Consider the following 21392-nt stretch of genomic DNA (forward strand, 5'->3'; position numbering starts at 1 on the left):
TGCCCCCAAGCCCGTGTCAGCCAGCACGGGTGCCCATGCAGGCCCCAGGCCCCACAGGAGGGTTACAGCAAAGCAGACGCTGTGCCCCCAGCGTGTCCAGATGGCCCCAAGAACACACGAGTGAGACGAGGTCCACAGGGGTCCGGGCTGAAGTTGGGCCCCCACTGCAGACGGGTCTGTGCTGTCTCTCGGGAACCGTAAACATGGCAGGGTATCAGCCGCATGTTTTAGGTCTTCAGGTACTTGTGGGGGTGACTTCGTGGCTCTGCCCCCGCACAGCAGCCCCAGAGCAGGCAGAGAGCCCAAGGACCCCACCTGCATTTGCCTGTCTCCTCTGGGGGGATCAGCTTCCACGTGCCCCCAGCCCACAGTGTGCCCCTCTCTACAGGGGGAAGCCACAGCCTTCGGGGACACCTTACCCAGGTACGTCCTCAGGGCCACCCCGAAGGGAGACTGCGGAGAGATGGCACCTCCAGGCACGCGTGGTGCTGTGGGCAGCCCTCGGTCCCGTCCCTGCTTGGCCCTGAACGGTTTCACATAGTGGGTCAAGGTCACAGGTGTTTAGAGCTGCTGGCCGTACAGCCAGGGGGTCTCCTCTCCCTGTGCCCTTCACCACACCGCGCTCTGCCTGCTGCCCCCCACACCTGGCAGGTGCGCAGCCGTGACCCTGTGCCCGAGGGCGTGCGCCTGCCAGGGAAGGAGGGTGTCCCGGCAGACGGGGTGGTCACAGCCCCTGTCCCTCGAGTCCACATGGGGTCCTCCCTGCCTCCTGGGTCTTCCTTTCTTAGACAAAGGCTCTGCTCCTCGAGCCTGCAGAGAAGGAAGGTGTGTTGTGACCTGGAATCCCCCAGCATGAGTGGGAACAGGGCACCCTAACATCAGCTGCCAGATGTGGAAGCCGGCTATTGAGTCGCGTGCAGGATGGCAGCCCTCTGTGCCTCCTGGTGGCCCGAGCTCCTGGTCCCGGACCTGAGACTCCCGCATCCCTCCCTGAACCTCTGTGCCTCCTGGTGGCCCGAGCTCCCGGTCCCGGACCTGAGACTCCCGCATCCCTCCCTGGATCTTGGAGTTGATCATGCCCCAGAGGTGATGTCACCCCGCTGTTGTGCCTACAAGGACCACACGTGCCGGCAGCTTCCCCTGCCTGCAGTGGCCCACTCTGCCCCTCCTCTAAGGCTCAGGAGGACCGGGGGAGCCTTGGACAAGGGCTCTGGCCAGGCCATGTCTGGGGCTGGGGACACATGGTGGGCACTGCTGTCCTTCCAGATGATTTCTCAAGACCCCATAGCTGCCCCCACCCCAAAGGCTGCCTGCTCCCCAGGCCCTGGGACCCCACTGCGTCACTGGGCTGCCGTACTGGGCACAGGGGATGAGCTGGCTGGGGACAGATTGAGGGTTCTGAGGGACTGGAACAGGGGTGAGACCCCGTCCAGCCTGAGGTCCCAGCTGCTGTGTGCGGCCTTACGTCAGGGGTGCTGGACCGAGAAGCAGGTGCATGCAGCCACTCTTTCCCATCAGAGGCTGTCTTAGACTGGATCCCCCCAAAAGCAGAGTGGCAGACATATTAGGCACAGGAAGCTGATTTGGAGACATGGCCCCAGGAGCCTCAGCACAGCCCTGGAGGAATGGTCAAGCACCCTTCCCACCCCACAGGCCTGACCCCAGTGCCCACCAGAGGTTTTGGTAGGTTCCCGTCACAGAAACGAGCCAAAGGTGCGGGGCCAGGAGTGCCTGGCCTCCAGTGGCCGGTGTGGGCATGGCAGCCCCCCGGGGGTCCCGTTTGTGTGGTTCTCTGTGCAGGAGAGCCCGGGGTGAAGGAAGACGGGCCCAGCGCCAACAGTACATGTGACCCTCCCTTTGTGAGGTTGGGTATTCGCCAGAGGGAGAGAAAAATCTCGCTGGGTATCCGCCCCATCTGCCCACACTGTGGCTCGAACCTGCAGGTCCTCCCTCTGGCTTCCTCTCCTGTGTCCCCTTCCTGGGGAACGATGGTGGGTGCTCACTTTTGCGGGTTCTCTTGTTTGGGCCTTGGGTGTCTGCAGGGGAGCCCCTGCTCTGTGACCGAGTCCAGCGCCCAGAAAGCCTCCTTTCCTGGGTCCAAAGAAGTGCTGAGCCTGTTCTCCTTAGAGCCTACTTCCTGCAGATCTTGTCTGAGGGTTTTTCTGCCCGGGTGAAGCCTGTGGCAACCTTCCCAAATCCAAGTAGTGCCGTTTCTCCCTGCGTCAGCCAGGAGTTATCAGGGTAAAAGAAAACGGTTGTTGATTTCACGCACTTGTATTTTCTCAAACACAGTCAACTTTTCTATCAGAAGTCCCCCTGTATTTCCTTTGGTTAATTGACTCCACTCTCCAGTCTGGGGGGTTTTTTGATTTCGTTTCTTTTCCGTACATTTGATGCATGTAGTCAGTGTTTTTGTTGCCCTCGAAGCTGGTACGGATTTAATTTTTAAATGTGTTTCTAATCACATGAGCGCTACATGACTTACTATTGTACACAAAAACATTTACGTTGAGAAACATGGAGACGGCACAGACGAAATTCAAGGTCCCTCGGCCACACCCGCCTGTCTGTCCCTCCCCTCCCCCCACCCCTGCGGCAGCTACGGCAGGTCCGTTTGTCCTGCCCAAAGTTTTCCATGCACGTTGAATTGTTTTTGTGCCTTTTGAAATGCAGCCCAGGACACGTCTAACTAAGAGAATGTGTTGCTGAAAGTTGGATTTCCCGTATTAGGAGATTTTGTATGCTGTCCAGTCTAGAAGACCAGAGACCATGGCTGCGCTGCCGCCCGGTAATCCATCTTCATAGAGCTGTGTGCTTGCACTGAGACCACAAGCTATCAACTCCACATGTTTGTGACAAGCAAACAGGCAGCACATGTGGGTGATGGCAGCTGAGCCCCACGCGGCCGGCCGAGTCTGTGTTTTGGAAAAGGGTCATGTTCACAGCTGCGATCTGCTGCCACCCCACGCTGCCCCTGGAGAGTGGGCTGGGCCTGCAGGGGCTGGGGGTGCTGCCCCTCCCCACCGTGTCGCTCTCTGAAGACCCCTCCTTCCCCTGAAAGTTGCATCCCCAGAAGGGGCTCCAACGGCTTCCATTACTGGACTCCTGCACTCCTTTTCAGATTTGTGTTTACGTAGGCTGTTCACAAGCCCCTGGGCAACCTTAAACCCGAGTAGCTTCGCTTTGGGAGGCTTCGGTGGCGGGGGCAGGCATGTCCAAACTGTTATTTGCTAATTATAACCTAGTTCTGCGGAGGGTTATCAGATCAGTGGCAACTGGAGAAAGTTCATTCTCGATCCAAAGAAAATTGTATTCAGCTCCACCTCCTGGGACGGTGGTGTCGCCGAAGCTCACGGACGAAGCTCGCGGACGCTGTGCTTTAGAAGTGTTTTGCTTCCCGTGGCGTTGGCGCCGGCCTCCCACTGCGCCAGCGAGGCTACGGGACACAGGAAGCAGGAGGGTCCCGGGTAGGCCCCCACGGCCCTCACCCCGTGCTGGGAGGTCCCTGGGTCCAGCCAGGCCCTGTCCTGCTGTCTGCCATCCCAGCCCCACTGCGGCTGAGACACCTCTCTGCCCCTGCAGCCCCGTGCCCTCACGTGATGGTAGCAGCAATGGGGGCGTCCCCGGCCAGGCCAGAACGGTCAGGGCACCCAGAGCAAAGGGACCAGGTGAGGCCCACAGCTGGCCCATGGCCCCTGCCCCTGCCACGTCACAGCCCTGCACACCTGGGCTCCGCTTCTTGATCTTCAAGCAATGCTCGGGACTGTTGTGTTTTCCACAGATGGTTGCTTGGGTTCGTGTGCTACCCCCCTCTGGGCAAGGACCACAGCTGAGGGAGGGGCAATGGTCCGTCGCTCTGTCTCCCTTCCCAGAAGTAGCTGTGGGAGAGGGGCTCTGGCTACTTTCCTCGGCGGCCCCTTTCCTTGGAAGAGAACCAGAAAGGGCAGATGCGGATGCCTGCAGGCCTGTCAGAGTTTAGGGAAAGGAAGGCTGGCCTATAGCAGGTGGAGCTTCGGTCTTGGGCTCAGGGGTCCTTCACACACAGTGGTTGGTTTTGCCCACAGACTGCATTGTTTAATTGGAACTGCCGGCATTTAAAATTCAGGAGGTTCCACCTGTCGTTCTCTGTTCCCAGCTTCTCTGGAGAGGCCTTTCGGCTCGGGCCGTGGCCCGGGTGTGGGCGTCGGTGGGTCTGGAACCCTCGGTGTCCCTGGCTGGCCCCTGGCGCAGTCAGGGGCAGGCGTCCTGGCCCTCGGAACAACTCTGGAGGCACACTTCGCTTCCTGAGGACACGGAGCGCGGGCTGCAGCCACTGCCACACCAGGGTGACTGCTGGCCAGAGAGAGAAAGAAGCTGTGTGTGTCCTTCCTGGGTTTGCGTGCCTAATACCAGACAGGGGCCCTTCATGCCGGGCGTCACCCCAGGCTGTGCAGGCAACGCGGCGTTCGGGTTCCCGCCGCCTGCCTGCTGGCCCCTCCGTGGGCACCGGGCCCTCAGAGGGAGTCCGTGTGTTGTGCGTCAGCCTCCTCCAGCCCCAGGGGCAGCCTCTGTACAGCACAGGGTCAGCGGGGCAGGGGCAGAGGCCCCATCCTGGTGACACCTGGCACCGTGAAGGGTGCTTCCTGCCCTCCCTGCCCCTCCCAGGTCCCCCGGGGTCGGTGTCGACACGTCCTCGGCCCAGCGCTGCTAGGGCCCTGACCTTGTCCCAAGACTTCGGCCCCGGGTGGCCACTGCCGTGCTGCCTGCGTGGTCTCGGGGGGAGGGGGGGCGAGGGGCCAGAGGCCGGTCTGCACCGAAGCTTGTTTGCCAGACGTTCTGTGCTGCCCGCCCCATGAGCCGCCTTGGGCCCAGCACTGTCGGAGCAGGGAGCCCGGAGGGAGACTCCCCGTGGACGCCCACGTCCCGGTCCTCAGACTGCTGTGCCCTCGACCTCAGGAAACCCCACCTGGAAACCAGACGCCCTCTGGTCGCTGGGGTGCTGGGCTCCTGGGGCCGTGTCTGTGAGCCCTGCGTGCGAGTGTCTGTGTGTCTGTCTGCATGTGTGTCAGTGCACATCAGTGCGTGTGTGCACGTGTGTCTGTGTCTGTCTCTGTATGTGTGTCCATGTGCGTCTGTGTGTTTGCGTCTGTCTGTGCGTGCGTGTCTGCGCGCGTCCGCGTGTGTCTGCGTGCGCGTCCTCGCGTCTGCGTGCGTGTGCGCGTCCTCGCATCTGCGTGCGTGCCCGCGCATGTCTGTATCTGTGTGCGCGTCCGCGTGTGTCTGCGTGCGTGTCCGTGTCTGCGTGCGCGTCCGCGTGTGTCCGCGTGCGCGTCCTCGCGTCTGCGTGCGTGTCCGCGTGTGGCGTTGAGGCTGCTGGAGTCTTCCTGGGGCAGCCCTGAAGCCCCACTGCTGGTAAATTCATTTGGTTTTAAGGAGGCAGAGGGAGGAGCTGCTCTTTTGTTTTAGAAGGTTCCGGAAGGACCTGGGGTTGAGTGGGAACACAAAGGTTGTCAAGGCACTGGCACTTCATGAGGGGGCCTGTGTGGCCTCTGGGGAGGCCTGAAGGGAGGGGGTGTGCTACAAACGCTGGACGCGCCCGGGGCAGCGTGCTCGCCCTTCCTGGAGGCGTTGGGGGCGGTGGCGGGGTCCCTGGCTGGAATCACGTGAGCAGCGCTGGCGGTCCAGGTTTTGCAGGCAGGCGGAAGCGTGTGCAGCTGCTGGGGTCGTCACCCTCTACCTGCTGTGACAGTGGGGAGGAGGGGGGCACTGTACTTTGGGAAAGAGGTGGTGTCAGGAGGTCACAGCCTGATGGGGGGCGGACGAGAGGCCACCAGCACCATGCCCCCCAGCCGCTGAGCCGCCTGCTCTCCTCCGGAGGGGTTTGTGCAAAAAGCAGAAGGGCCTCAGTGGATCTTTGTGGCGGGAAGACTGCCCCCCGCTGTCCTCACCCCCTGCAAGAAGTGTGCGCTCTCAGCCCAGCCTCTGTGCACCCGGACCTCACATCCCACTGCGGGGCAGGCTTGGGGGCCTGCAGACAGCGGTGAGGACAGGGAGGGGAGGGGGGACGGGCGGGTCTCCTGCAGGGCCTCAGGGGGTGGGGCCCTCGTCAAGGCCCAGAAATCCTTGTCCGCGGTGCTGAGCACAGGTGCAGGGTCAGGAAACAGGGCTGAAGTCTGTCAACTTTGACCGGTCCTGGGGTGAGACAATCCCACCTGGCGCTGGGTCTCCTGGGTCCCTGGGAGAGCAAGACACTGAACAGCCCCGTCCCCAGTTACTGGCGGTGAGGGGCTGCTGGGGAGCCCAGCACAGGGTGTGGAACAGCCCACCCACCTGGAGGGGTCAGCTTCCGAGAGTGGGGGTCCAGGATGCTGCGGGACATCCTCACAGGCCGATTTTCCCTTGGCTTGCAGGGAGAAGCAGTGTTGGGGGCCAGGCAGGAGACGGCCCCCCAGCTGCCCGCACTGACCCCGGAAGAGAAGAGGGTCCTGGAGAGGAAGCTGAAGAAGGAGCGGAGGAAAGAGGAGAGGAAGTGGCTGCGGGAGTCAGGAGCAGCCCAGAGCCTGCCGGCCAAGCGCTCCGGGGCCCAGCTGGCCCTGGACTACCTCTGTGGGTAAGACGAGCCTCTCCCGCGGGGCCCGGCCAGTGTCCCAGGGGGTCTGTGCAGGGAGGGACACGGGCTGCAGGCTCAGCTGACCTAGGACCCATCTGGCTCTTGGGACCACAGGGACCCCGGGGCCTGTAGCGCCACCTCCAGTGGTGTCCCCACAGACCCAGCGCCTCCGGTGGTGTGAGGGAGGGGAGAGCCGCCATCCTGGGCTTGAGGAGTTGGCCGTGCCGGGGGAGCAGAGCGCGGTCACCGCAGCCTCGGCCGGAGCCCTCGAACTGCCCGCGGCCCGTTTCACCCTGTCGTTACAAGCGGGCAGTGGCTAGAGGATACATTGCTAACAGCTGTGTAGGAGACTTTCTAGAAGCTCCAGGAAAAACGAGGCCCCTGTGAGACCACTGGCTTCTGTTTGCCAAGAAACTTGTTGGGAGGGGGCGGCATGTGCCCCAGCCGGTCGCCACGCCTGGTCCTCCTCCCTGGGAAGTGGGTTCCTCCTTTCACCGATCGGTACTCACTTGAGGCCAGGAGCCTTAGCAGCCCAGAGCGGGGTCAGCCTGGGAAGCCCGCCGTGGACGCACGGTTTCCCTCCTCCCATACCGTTTTTGGAGAATGGTTTACATGCGGCCACCACACAGCCAGTTCGGAACGCCCTTGTCACTGCAGAGAGCAGCCCCCCGCCCCAGCTCCAGGGGACCCCTCATCCACCTCATGTCTCCAAGGACATGCCCATTCGGGACATTTCCTGCAAAGGGACTCATTCACCACGCAGCCTCTCATGGCCTGCTTCTTCCACGCAGTGTACTGTTTGGAGGTTCGTGCACATGGCAGCGCGTGCCACAATTTCCTCTCCCCTCACAGCTAAATGCTGCGCACAGTGTGTGTGCACCACGTTTTGTTTGTCCGTGCGCCCGTTGCTGGGCATTGGGGTTGTTTCAGCCACGTGGCCGTTGGGGCTGTTACTGTGGTGCATGTCTATGTGCGGGATTCTGTGTGGACGCAGTTTCTTTTGTCTCGGGCACACGGGCTCGCTGGTGACTCTGGTGTGGGAGGAGCTGCGGACACATAGCAGCCACGCCATTTCCAGCCCCACCAGCGGGGGTGCCGAGGACGGCCCTCCTGGCGGGTGTGGGGTGCTGGCTCACCGAGCCCTCCACCGGCGTCCTGTACACTGTTGAACCAAATCCGGACACCGCGCTAGGCTGCTGGGCTGCCCCCCTGGGCGCGTCACTGGACGGACTCAGTGAGGAGGACAGAGTGCTCCTGGGCGGACAGCTGCCCGCTGGCTCTTGAACCCCCACCTGCGGAGCGCTGGAAGGCCCTGCCCTGGCTGCGCTGGGGGCAGGAATTCTCCGGAAGCCCGCCTGCTGGCTGGGAAGAGGGCTGTGCCCGGGCTCTCAGCGATCTCTCTGCCCCACTCCTCCTTCGCTGCCCCCTCGGAGCGGCTGGCCGGAGAGCGGCGGCCTGGACCGCAGTCAGGAGTCCCCATCCCCTGGCCCTGGTCATCAGCCATAAGGACGCGTGGTTCTGTGCCACCTGGGCCCTTCGGTCTCCCCTGCGCTCTTGGCTACTGGGCACAGTGGGGCTGTGCCGGAAACAGCGCCCCCTAGGGAGTCCAGTCCCCAACGTTGGTGTCACTTGGGCAGTTCCCAGCAGAAGGGCTAGGATTGGGGCCCGGGGACCGGGCTGGGGATCCATATCTGGTGGGACCGGGTGGCTGGCACAGCCCTCCTGGCTTCCCCAAACTTAGCAGGTGCCGGGAAGAAGTCCCAGGCCCCCATGTCCCTGGCAGAGGCAGGGGTGGCCCAGCTGCGAGTCATGGGTGTGGAGGGGTGCGCCCTGCTCACCGTCACCAACCAGGACCCTTCTCGGGTCGGCGCACTTCTTATCCCAGCGCACGTTTCTCCAGTCAGCGAGGCCTGTCTGGTGCCGGGGCTCAGTGCTGTCGATGCCGCCAGCGTCCTCTGAGGTCAGAGCTGATGCCGCCACCGCGCCACTCTGAGAGCCGGCGCTCATTCGTGCTCCCCTGCACGCCCGGCTGACACACCCCCCTGCGTGCCCCCCTTCGCGCCCCCTCTGGCGCGACCCCCTGCATGCCCCCCTGACGCACCCCCCTGCGCGCCCAGCTGACGCACTCCCAGGCAGGGTCACGGGTCAGCACTGGAGACAGGAGCAGGTAGACTGGCCAGGTAGGTGCCAGCCACAGAGTGGATCTCAGGCTGTACAGCAGGTCACAGATGGAGTCTGGGGCAGGCCGGCAGTAAGGACGGGCCAGGAGGCCTACAGTGCCTGTGGCCGCTGTCCATGTTGACCCTGTGTGGAAGGCAAGAGGGAGGGCTGGGGGCCCAGTCTTTGCTCCACTGTGTGGAGTGCCCAGATCCCTGGTTGTCACCTCAAGGGCGACGGCCCTGTCCGGACTACCCCCATTACCTAGAGGCCAGCCCGGGGATCCTGTCCATGTGCTGGTCGGCAGCCTGTCCTCGCTTCCGGCCTCGCCTCCAGCCCGCGTGGGCTCCCAAGACCGCCCAGTACCGCTGTCCCTGTGCCTGACAGTGGTAGGTGACGTCCAGATGGAGCCGTGCCGTGTGTGTGCACGTGGAATGTCAGTGGTGGCCTCTGCACCCTGCAGGAGCCCCAGGAGTGGCCCTGGGTGCCTGTGGGATGTCACAGCCCAGAACAGAGGTGCCCAGCATTCTCTCCTCCTGAGGCCTCGCACCAGGCTGCCCATGGTGTGGGCTGCAGCCCCTCGCTGGGCTGAGGGCAGGGAGACATGCTCTCTCCTTGTGCACAGGGTCCCCCGCATCTGCCCAGCAGACAGGACCATCCTCCTGGCAGGAGGCTGCGAGCTGTGCCTGTTGCCACACGGGGCGATCCTGTGGGAATGAGGCTCCACCAGGGGTGGCTGGGACCCCGTTTTCCAGCCAAGCTGGGCCACGCTGCTGAGGCCAGCAGGGGTCGGAGAGCTCCTATGAGCGGCAGTTCTCTCGAGGGGGCCCCCCCCGCTCTCCCCTAAACTGGGACAGGAACGTGTGACTGCCCCACATTACAGAAAGGACTCCAGCGGCTCAGAGCTGGGGACTGGAAAGTACCAAGCTGGAATGCAGACCATGCTCTGTGCCACGCTCCGTGGCCACACTGCCCGTGGTGTCTGTTGCAGTCCCCACACCACAGTGCGCACGTGGACAGCGGCTGGTGTGCTGTGTGACAGATACGGGTCTCAGCGCTGCCAGGCCACCAGGGCGGGGGGAAGTGAGGGGCCCGGAGCAGATCTGCAGTGGCCTGTTGGGGTTGTGGGCCGCGGTGCGCCAGCCTCGCAGCCCCACCCCCAGCATGGGCTGCACCGTAGGTCAGCTGCTCGGGCAGGCTACAAGGAGGGCAGAGGCAGCACGGAGGCCCCTGAGTGGGTGGCGGGGCCTGCGGGTCGGTGGGATGTGGAGCCCCAGCAGCTCAGGACCTTCCTGCAGAGGCAAGAGGCTGCTGCCCCCCCATCACAGCCGAGGACCCTCATTACACCTGGGTCCCAGTCCAGGCAGCAGGATCGACCTTCCTATCAGCTGAGATAAGGTTTCCTTCTGCCTCGACGATGGAGCTGGGATGCCTCAAGGGGCCGTGGCTGCATCAGGTTTGAACGTGGGAGTTGGCATGTGTGCGGTCTGCAGAGGGGTTCGTAGGGTTGCCCTGAGGGCCGCGGTGCGGGGTGGGGCTGGTGGAGGTCAGAGACAGTCACCGGCTCAGGGGCTCCAGAATCTGCCCGATGCTGGGGCTCAGGCTGGGCCTCGGCCCAGAGCTCCCTGTGGAACTAGAGCCTCAGAGCTGCCATCAGACCTGTCACCCCTCTTGCGCCGCGCCTCTGGGTGGCCATGGGCTTGGGGCCTGGGCAGTGACTGTTGAAGTGTCCTTCATCTGTGACCATGTGGTGCTCAGAGCCGCGTTCTCTAGGAGCCATCTAGGACTCCGCACCCCCTCGGCACCGGGGTGTCTACACTGGTCCTGGGTCCCCACTCCCTCCCTGCCGACCCCAGTCTCTCACTTTCTCTGCTCCCCAGAATACAGATCCTCCATCCCTGCGGGCACTGCCTCTCAGCAAGGTGTCCCCAGGATGGAGCCAGAACCCCAGCAGGTGGGCTGGCTCAACCGTGTGCACCGTCACCGTCATTGTCCTTGTTTGTCTGGGGGCCTCCTCTCTGCCTGTCCTAGGCGTGCCATGGGCCCCCAGCTGGTCCCCGTGCTTCCTGTGGGCCCACACGGCATATCTGAAGCTGTTCTGGCACTCCCTGGGGGCTCAGGTGACCAGAGCCCTGGGGTTAGGCAGGGGTGTTGCTTTGGGTGCACAGCCCGTCCACGTTGTCGACATGGCAGTGATGGGAACCAGGTCCCAGGCAGTGGAGCTCGGCACCGCCACACCGTGTCAGCCTAGGAGGGACCTCACAGGCCCTGGGGTGAGGTCACGTGCCATCCTCGGGGTGGGGGGATGGGCCAGGGTGCAGCTGGTCGGTGGAAGCACAGGGAAAGTTTGTTACAAAGAATGACTAAGCGTAGTGAGGGCTTGCCAGTGAATCGAGAACTCAAGACCCAGGAGGAGCAGATTCCAGGGCAGCCACTCCCCCAGGGCTGTGAGGAGGCCCAGTCGTGGCTCACAGAATGGCAGAGAAGCCACAGGAGCCGAAACCACAGGAGCTGAGCCCACGGGACTTGCCAGGAAGGCTGCTCATGGGCAGTCTGGCCGGGGCCACGGTGGACCATCAGCTCCCGGGGGTTGCTTGCCGGAACCAGGATGGAAGAGCCTTCCTCTATTACGCTGATACGTCTCTCCAGCGCCTTCTGCTTCACATCGGACCATCTGGCAAAGGAAGTCCTCTGTTTCCACGGAGCGGGCGATGGAGGAAGATTGGAGGCAGAGGCCGTGACTTGACCCACATGGGGGAGGGGGCCCCTTGGGAGGATTTCTCTCTTTCCTCCGTTCCTTCCTCTAAGGACCACTGTTGTGGTTTTTGCTTTCCCACAAAAACCCGTTGGCTTCTGTGGAGCCAACGAGAGCTCTTGGACCCCCCCACCGAGTAGAGGCCATGAGGCTGCAGCTAGAGCAGTGGTCACACAGCCCTGGGGGCTCACCCTCTGCCCTTCTCCCCACGGCCATCGGCACCCGCGAGTCCCAGACATGCCAGCCTCTGGCCCGTGTTCACCTCTCAGCTCCAAGAGCCTGGCCCTGTGGTCCTGCCCAGAGCAGCCACCCACCTTGACGTATTTCCTCTGACACCTGAAGCTACCTGCCTCCTCATCCTCCAGCCTCTACAATGTGGGCTGCATGTCAGCAGGCTGGCTTTGCTGCTATGGTCTTGGTGTGGGGGGGCGGGGGAGGGCTGGGCCTTTGGAGGCCTTTGGGTTGGGAGGGTGCAGGCCAGGCGGCTCTAGCGGAGGCATGGGGCTGGCGTGGCCGGATTTCTTTCTCTGTCCCTGGCGTCCAAGCAGCCCAGACCAGGATGGCCCTCCAGGTCGGGGTTCTTGGCTCCTCCTAGCTTGCTGTCCCTCACCCTCCACACACAGCTCTCGGATTAAAGGCTGTCCGCACTCTGGTGGGCAGGCTCTGCCGTAGCACACGATAAAGGCTTTGCAAGGACGGCTGATGTCATGGAATTCCGGGTGTGCACGTTGGCATCGTAAAATCCTGGCATTGTAGGGCTGGAAGAAAGAGCCCTGTGCCCCCTGGTGCCGATGTGGAGGCAGGCCCAGCTGGCCGAGGCCTCACGGGCGTGCGGAAGTGAGGTGTCCCCCCAGCACCAGGCGCCTGAGCCCCCTCTGCTCCTGTTCCTTGTCTGCTGCCCTCCAGCTGGGGGAACGGGGGCCGCACACACCCTTCCGGCTCCTCCTGCCAGCACCTGAAATGTCCTGTCCTTGATACCTAGCTGGGCCGAGAAGCACGAGAACTGGAGATTTCAGAAGACGAGGCAGACTTGGCTGCTGATGCATATGTACGACAGTGACCAGGTGTGTGCACACTTGCGGGACGGGGGGCGCTAGGTGTGTGTCCCTGGTGGGGAAGAGGAGGGAAGATGGGTGCGGGGGGGGTGGAGGGGTCTCCCAGATGACAAAGTCTGTGCGTGCTTGGGGGTGGGGTCAAGTCAAGCAGTGACCAGGATGGAAGGACCCAGTGCCAGGGCCTGCTCCAGCCACACGGGCCTGAGACCTCCCCTCCAGTGGGGGCGTGGGAAGGGCAGGCCCCCAGCAGCCAGGCCTGGCCAAGGCTGTGGTTAAGAAAGAGGCCCTAGCAATTGTGGTGGGACCCCCCCCCCAGGAGCCCCCAGTCCAACCCCTCATTTTACAGAGGGAGGGCCTTGCTTGGGGTCAGGGGGTAAGAACCCTTGTGCGGAGCAGGGGCTTGTCCAGAGGCCAGGCTTGGAGCCTGGGCCATCAGCCCACCCACTTCCATCGAGCTGAACCTTCCCCAAGGAAGCTGCCAATGTTAGGGGAATGTTGTCGTCCCGGGTGCTTGGAAGTCCTGCCCTTCCCATCTTTTGACCCTGGGGGGTGGAGGAGACAGTGTGTCCCCCCAAAACTCCCATCGTGCCGTCTTCCTGCAGATGAGCCCAGCTCACAGGACTACCATGGGCTCTGCTGGTCCTCGGTGGCTTCCGTGGGCAAGGGTCCCGTCCACAGTCACATCTGCTTGTCTGCCCCTGTCATTTCCTTTAGTCTGGAACTTCCTTCACAACCTTGATGTGCCCGGAGAGGCCGGTTGTCAGATAGCTGGGACATGTTTGTGCCCTCCCAGCACACTCAGTAGCAGGTGCAAGGTGGTTGGATGCTGACGTTGGTCCCGTGATTGGGGGGACACTGGCTAGTCTTGCTCCTGTAGTAATCGGCTGTGTCTGTGGAGGTGCTTCGAGATTATGGAAACACCCTCTTCCTCATCCCCCCTGTGCCCGTCGGTCTTAGCATCCATCAGCAGCTCTGGTCTGGGTCAACGGTCACTGCGGTGCTGGCCACGTGCATGCGTCCTCTCCTGCATGCGTCGATCAGCACGTGGCTGTAGGGAAGGGCCTGGCCGCCTCCCTCATGGCTTTGTGTTGGGGCAGGTGTGTGCACGCGGGGGGTGCGGGTGTGTGCACGCAGGGGGTGCGGGTGTGTATACACCCTGTGGGGTGCGGGTATGTATACACCCTGTGGGGTGCGGGTGTGTGCACGCGGGGGGTGCGGGTGTGTATACACCCTGTGGGGTGCGGGTGTGTGCACGCGGGGGGTGCGGGTGTGTATACACCCTGTGGGGTGCGGGTGTGTGCACGCGGGGGTGCGGGTGTGTGCACGCAGGGGGTGCGGGTGTGTATACACCCTGTGGGGTGCAGGTGTGTGCACGCGGGGGGTACGAGTGTGTGCACGCGGGGGGTGCGGGTGTGTTTACACCCTGTGGGGTGCGAGTGTGTGCACGCAGGGGGCGCGGGTGTGTATACACCCTGTGGGGTGCAGGTGTGTGCATGCAGGGAGGGGGCAGGTGTGGATTGTCTACCAGTGTTGATTTTCTCAGGTCGTCATCCCTTGCTGCCATCAGTTGTTTTGACAAGTGTAGTTTTCATGACATCTGTGGTTGGTGGCTCCATGGCCGGGAGGTCAAGGGTGCCCGTGTACACGTGATGGGGGGACCTCTGTGGAGGAAGCACCTGAGAGCCACAGTCTGAAACGAGGCTGTGGGTGTGGCAGGATGGGCGGACAGCTGTCCACACGGGCCAGGGCTGCTGCAGGAGTCACAGGCCGGTGGTGTGGCCCGCAGCAGAGCCCCCTCGGGGGTAACAACACCGCACTCCTTCCCCGTGACCCCACCGTCCTGCACAGCCCCACTTGCCACAGCTGGGGGCACACTCCCAGTCCCCCATCACCAGACTTCTGGGCCCAGGAGCTCAGACCCAGGGAACCCACGGTCCCCAGAACTCTTGGGAGCAGGTATCACACGCAGGGAGCCAGTGGGGAGCTACGTGCACAGACCTCCATGCCCTGACCACCCTGCCCAGGTCTGTGTTCCCCTCTGCCCCCGGGGAGGGGCCAGGGCACCCTGGGGACCACTGCTGCGGCCAGACGGCCCCTTGCTTTCCGGTCATGCCTGTCCCCTTGAGACCACTGGTTGTCACAGTGGTGGGAGCCCTGCTAGGGACAGGTCGTCACCTCAGTGAAGCCTGATTTTTCTATTTTTTCTTTTGTTGTCTGTGTTTTCCGCGTCATAACTATGAAATCATTTCCTAACCGGAGGTCAGGAAAATTACTCCTGTTTTCTCATAAGGGTTTTTAAGTTTTTGTTCTTACATTTAGGGCTTTGACCAATGGGAGTTAACCCTGTATGTGGTGAGTTAGGTTTCTTGCACGTGGGGACGTGCACCACCCGTTGAATGGACTGTGCTCTCCACAGTGGATGGACGCAGCACCTTGCTGCTTCCCAGCATCCTGCCAGTTCGTTACCTGTCTGGCCTTGCTGGAATGTGCACCCCCTGAGGACAAGGCTTGTTGGCTCTTGCTGACCCTTCACAGCTGCCTGGGCTGCCCTGGAAAATGGGGCACATGTATCTGAAAACCCAGCTGGGGACTGGTGTCCGGGGGCTTTCCAGAGAGAGTGCAGTAACCAGTGGATAGATGGATGGATGTGAGCCCATTGAGGTCAGGGTCAGAGCTCATCTGGGGCCCAGCACAGGCAGTGGGGTAGAGGGAGCCCTGAGCTGCAAGTGGACGACTAATGACCAAGGCACCTAGGGATGCTGGGAGGGGAGGAGAGGGTCAAGCTGGTTATTGGTGTGTCTACAGCCCTGATAACAAGGCCTCCCCTCCGTCCAGCAGACACTCCCGGAGCCTGTGTGGCTCGTCAGGGTTGCGGGGGAGGGCAGCAGGGACAGGGTGGGAGCCCCGGGCGGAAGCTAGGGGCTGTGGTGCTCTGGACCCCAGACTCTGTAGACAGTGGTTCCTCTGCCTGCTGGCCCCACAGTTAGCCGTGCTCCTCACACTTCCCGCCGTCCCTGCCCACAGGCTCCCTCCAGAGCAGCCCACCGCCCTGGACAGGCCCTGCTCTGCCGGCTCTTGTGTAGTCCACACTCGGGCCTCTCTGTGACCCTGCAGCGCAGTGCCAGGATGCTCCTTGGCAGGACCATTGCGGTAACGGCCGTCCGGTACCGCCTGCCGGATCAGCAGAGACCATGACGTGAGGCAGAACTGTTCTCGGTCCCACACGTGTCCAGTCAGCCCAGCGTCCGGAGTAGAAGAAACCAAGTTAGCATCTGCCTCCCCCGGGAACCTCTCTTCCAGCCCCCAAGGCAGAGGCAGACACGGGCCCAACCTCACGGTGGCCACCTGCCTGTGTAGGGCATGGGTGTGCGCGTGTGCACACGTGTGTAGGTGCACACACCCCGTTGTGTTCAGAAGTACTTTCTTCCGGGAGCAGGATATAAGATTTGGTTTCCTGGGACAAGACAGATCCAGAAGCCTAATCTAACCGCGGGGTGGATGACAAGGGAGCGGGAGGCAAAGCCTGGAAGTGCCCCTCACGGTCAGGACGCACCGAGGGGGGAGCCAAGGCCGGTCCCCAACAAGCCATGTTGGGCTAGCTAGAGATCCACACATCAAAGAATGAAGGTGACCCCACCCGACCTCTAACAGAAGTTAAAAGTGAGTCGGAGCCGCAGATGTCAGGGCTGACGCTTTCCTGTCATGACCTCGGGTCAGGCACAGGTGCCTTAAACACAGCTCCACAAGCATGGTGACACGGAGGGACAGACAGACGCGAGTGAGACAGCCTCCCACAGAATGGGAACAATTGCGTGCGCGCCCCGTGTCCCGTGGCCGGTCTGCCATGCAGGGAGAACCTTCCTACCTCGGTAACAGGACAGCCCAATTTCAGAGTGGACCGAGGGTCCACGTAGACGCTTCTCCAGAGCAGACGGCCCAGGTGACCGGGAGCACCTGCAGCGGAGCCCTGTGTCGCTGGCGCTGGGGGCGCCCACCAGCCCAGCGTGGCCGCAATGAGCAAGGACAGCCGGTGATAGGTGTTGATGAGGACACAGCTTCCCTCCCATGTGCTCTTGGAGCACCCTGTTCCCGTGTTCTGGCTGGATCGCATCTCCAGGTTTCTCCAAGGATGGCAACAATACGGTTTTGACATTTTCTTCTCTCTGTATAACCTTTATTTTATCCAGGTTGCTTGTGGTTTGTTTGCTTGGCCTCTGACTTTGGAATCAGAGACTTTGCTCCCAGGTGGTGCCCTGTGGGGGTGGCCAGGGCTGCACGCGCCCCGGTGGCCTGTGCACTTCCACGTGGGTTCCGGGTGGGTTGATGGGCTGGGCTCAGGATCATGGGTCTTCTCTCCTGTATCCTCAGATTTCAGAATAGAAACTTGTAGTCTTGCTGCAGGACACGGGCTTGGCTGCCGACACTGTGGAAGCCGGGGTGGTGGGGGGGGCAGCCCATTGGAGGAAGCAGGGGCAGCTGTCGGGGGAGGGGGTCAGTTGGGGCGAGGTCCATAAGTAGAGGGAGGTAGCGTGGGGGGCAGCCCATTGGAGGGCGGCAGGGGGCAGCATGGGGGAGGCCCAGGGTGGGGGGACAGCACGGGGGGGTGGACAGACTGTTGGGGGGCAGTGTGTGGGCACAGGAGGTGGAGGGGGGTGAGGGCAGCATGGAGTGGGGGGCAGTGAGGGAGGCTTCCCTTCAGCAGGTGAAGTCTCGTACCCTCTCCCTGTGCCCAGCCCGCCGCACTGGAGTCCCTGCACCTCCCGTGTCAATGGCTGCAGGCTGCTCTTCGTGGGCACCTGCCTTGTGCTCTCGGTTGAGCTACAACTCACACACCACAACATTCACCGCTTAAAGCTTTTAGTTTTGATGAAGTCTGTTTATCTGGGGTTTATTTAGCTACTTACGCTCCCGGTGTCCTATCTAAGGAATTGTTGCCTGATCCCGGGTCATTCTGCGATGCTTCTAAGAGTTTATAGTTTTTGTTTTGTTTTGTTTTTAAAAAAAGATTTTATTTATTCATTTGACACAGAGACAGCGAGAGAGGGAACACAAGCAGGGGGAGTGGGAGAGGGAGAAGCAGGCTTCCCGCCGAGCAGGGAGCCCGATGTGGGGCTCGATCCCAGGACCCCGGGACCATGACCTGAGCCGAAGGCAGACGCCCAATGACTGAGCCACCCAGGCGCCCCTAAGAGTTTATAGTTTTAATTCATACTCGCAGGTCTTTGACCTGTTCTGAGCTGATGTCTGACGATGGTGTGAGGGAGGGGTCCTCACGGGGACGTCCCAACACCGTCCGTCGGAGCGAGGGCCCTTGTCAGAACCCACTGACCGTGGGTGCAGGGGTCACCACTTCGGCCCTGGCTCTGCCCCTTGTCTTGCGTGTTTGTGCCAATGCCAGTCCACTACTGTGGCTTCAGAGTCGAGACGTGGGAGTCACTGACTGCTTTTTGAGTGGACCCAGCCCCTCCTTCCCTCTCGCCTCTGGACGGGACTAGCCAGACCTGGAGTCAGGCGGGCTTGGGGGGGCGGCAGCGGAACGCGGTTACATCAGCTTCATCCCTGACCTCCGTTCTTTGTCCTAGAAGCTCGCTTGTCACAAACACACCTGTGTCATGTTGATTTAGTGGCATTTCAGGAGCAGTGAGAACCCAGGGCTGCCGAGCCTGAAGCCCGTGGAGGGAATAGCCCAGGACCGGGAGAGGGTCACTGCAGGAGGCCAGCCCGTGGTCCTGCGGCAGGAGGACGGAGCAGGAGCAGGGGTGCCGCCTGAGATGCCAGCTGCTGGGCTGGGAGCCCTGCCTGGAGCCTGGGGCCCGCGCGGTGAATGCCCCATTTCTCCACGCCACCCCACGGGGCCCCTGATGCCCTCGTCTTCGTCTTCTTCCCCCCCCCAGGTTCCCGACGCGCTCTTCTCCACCCTGCTGGCCTACCTGGAGGGGCTCAGGGGCCGCGCCCGGGAGCTGACGGTGCAGAAGGCGGAAGCCCTGATGCAGGAGGTGGACAAGGCCAGTGGCGCGGAGCCCCTCCCACTGGGGAAGACCCAGCGCATCCGGCGGGTGCTGCAGCTTCTCTCCTAGGGGCCCAGCAGGCCGCTGCTGCCGCCCAAGACCCAGCGGCGGGGCCCCAACGAGGGGCAGGCGGGGCTACCAGCAGGTCAGCGGCCAGTGGGCCTGTGGCGCCTGACCCTTGGAAGAACTGACTGTGGCCAGAGTGTTCACAGATCGTGACGTGTCTTCATCCCTTTACAGCAGAAAGTGGCCACTGTGACATAGCCTCCTGGCCTCCCAGTGGCCCTCAAGCCCCCGGGCTTGCTTATTGAGAGAAAGGTCTATTTTTCTACAGGGACTGTTGTAGAGATTGACCAGAGCCAGCCCTTCCCTCCAGCTGTGGTCCGTCCCCGGTGGGGGGTGGGGGGCCCCTCTGGTGCCGACCGCCTGCATCTGGGTCACCTGCCTGCGTTCCCTGGTGGGTCCAGGCCGTGGCTCGCCCATCCCTCACCTCCCTCCTGGGGCCTAGCTGGCCAGTCCCCAGGAAAACCTGGCTGCATTTTCAATAAAACCAGCCTGTGTCGGCCGTGGCCCTTGCTCCGTGCACCCCATTCTCGTTTGCCTGTCCTGACTCTAAGGAGCTTGTCCTGAGAGTGAGCGTGCGTTGGGCCGGAGCCGAGGCCCCGGGACAGCATCCCGGCAAGCTCTGTGTGGCGCTCCTGCCTGTTGGCGCTGAGCACTTGCGCTGTGGGCCTGCCGCCGGCAGGTGTCGGCGGTGACCACATTGGCTGCCCTCCCACCGCCGTCCCAGCCGGGAAGTAGGCCCGCTGCCTGCGGAAACGCCGGAGCTGCCCTCCCTGTTCCCGGAAGAGCGTGCATGTCAAAGCCCCTGGAAGTCATTCTGCGCGCGGCGGCCCGTGTCTGCCCCACCTGTGGGAAGAGTGGGCAGGCTCTTAAGGAGGACCTGCGCTTCCTGGGACCTGTGGAGAATGACACGGGGTGGCGGATATGTGCGGTGGTCTTAAAACTTGTCCACCGTGGCTTTGACGCTCCGCCGCTGGGTCGTGGGTCAGCTTCCAGCATGGGATGGAGCAGACGAGACGCCGTGGGACCTGGGGCGAGGGCAGGGGGAGGACGTGGCTGGTGCCCTTGGGACGCTTGCCCTTGGGACTTGGCCGCCATGCTGTGGGAAGCCCCTGTCACGTGGGGAGGCCACATGGGGGGGCCACAAGGGGTGCTCAGGTGATGGCGAGTCTTCAGATGGCGGCCACCCCAGGTGACAATGAAGGAGGAGTGAGCTGCCCCCACCGACTCTTGCCCACGTTGCAGGTTTGTAAACCCTATTGCTGGGCCGCGTGCAGTAGACAACCAGAACACCACGAAGCTGTGTAAAGTGACTCGCTTACATTGTGCGTCACAGTGCTAATAGAGTCACAGGCTCCAGGCCTGTGTGTAGACCCCTTATTCCAGGAGAAGCCTGGGGCTGGCTGTGCTCCCCGGAGGTGTCCCCTCCTAGCGGTGTCCCCACCTCAGGCTCTGCACTGACTTCAGCTTCAGTCACTGTGGACCACCCGGGCCCAGGAATGGCCCACTCATCCAAAGGGGCCTGGGCTGGTCCGTGGGGCCCCCCTCTTCTCACCCGTAACCCAGACCCCTGGGCTCTAGGGTCATTCTGCCCCACCTCCCACCCAACACCTGCACCTCAGCGGCACCCCCATGGAAAGGGGACGTGCCCCACCACTCCCTGGGGGGCATTTGGCCCTGTCCCCCACCCACTGTGCAGCTGGAACCCGGGTCACACGCACGATCACGTGTCCAGTTCTGGGTGGGTGGGAGCAACTGGCCCAACCCCTCTTTGGCCCAGGTGGCTTTGGAGACAGATGAGAAGTCCTGCCCCCCCGGTATCCGTCAGGTGAGAACTTGAGCAGGGAAGCATGTTGGAAGTACACGTCAGTGCAGGTCTGTGAGTGGGCATCACAGCTCCACAAATAATCTGGGGACATGGACAGTCGATGCCAGCCTCACTGTGCCCAAGCTCGGAGGTGTCCTGGAAATGACACTGAAAACTAGACGTACAAAGAAAAACCCCTAGCTACAAACAAAGGGCAGATTTTTTTTTTTTTTTAAGGAATCAGGTTGATTGATTAAGAACCATAGCTCTGGGTTTCCTGGCAGCCAAGTTGAAAAGGGAAATGTGATGAGTCCCGAGTCCTCATTGTTACTGGATACAGTGGAAAGAGCAGGGCACTCCCCAATACCAGATGGAGGGCTCTTTCCTCCCTAAGAGCTCCTGTCGGAGCCTAAAGTGCTATTCCCTCGAGGTCCCCCTGGCAGAAGGTGCAGAGAGAGGGACATGACACAGACATGTCACCTGTGGACAAAGCTGTCAAGAGACGTAACTTGGTGTGCCACCGACCGGCCTCAGTTGCTGGGGGTGCCGGTTGGAGATGGCCCTCTGATGAGGCCCCAGGGGCAGTGAGGTGGGAGCGCCTGAGCCCCGGGCCAGGCCACAGTGAGGGGTGCCCAGGGGCTGTCTGCGTAGGGCCACTGGGCCAGGAAACGTCTTGACAGTGGCTGGTGATTTCCCGCCAACGCCCCCCCACACTGGAAACAACCCAGATGTCCGGCAGCAGCCAAACAGGAAACCGAAGTGAACAGCACTCACCAGTAAAAGGGAAGAAGCGTGGATACACTGGGCGGGGGAGGACGGACCACAAGGGCACACCGTCGACACCGCTCCAACAACATCCTTGAGACAGCCAGCTAGCTCGTCTGCGGTGACAGGACCCCCGGGGCCGGGGCCGGTGGGCGCTCGGGTGCCAACGTGGCCTGTGGCTACACGGCGTGTG

At 62.4% G+C, this 21392-nt stretch overlaps 1 protein-coding gene across 1 annotated transcript in view; it reads left to right on the forward strand.

Annotated features, from left to right (window-relative positions):
- Window positions 1-19141, forward strand: part of CHLSN (cholesin) — a 128753-nt gene extending 109612 nt beyond the window's left edge. Inside the window, exons 3-5 of the mRNA XM_028091864.2 lie at window positions 6390-6589; window positions 12484-12565; window positions 18451-19141. Of these exons, the coding sequence (XP_027947665.2) occupies window positions 6390-6589; window positions 12484-12565; window positions 18451-18633 (465 nt within the window). The 3' untranslated portion in view covers window positions 18634-19141. The remainder of the gene's footprint in view (window positions 1-6389; window positions 6590-12483; window positions 12566-18450) is intronic.
- Window positions 19142-21392: the final 2251 nt, after the last annotated feature.

The sequence above is a fragment of the Eumetopias jubatus genome, unplaced genomic scaffold (genome assembly GCF_037043125.1).
Source record: "Eumetopias jubatus isolate StellerSeaLion01/CBP00866 unplaced genomic scaffold, mEumJub1_p1.0 scaffold_12, whole genome shotgun sequence".
NCBI lineage: Eukaryota > Metazoa > Chordata > Mammalia > Carnivora > Otariidae > Eumetopias > Eumetopias jubatus.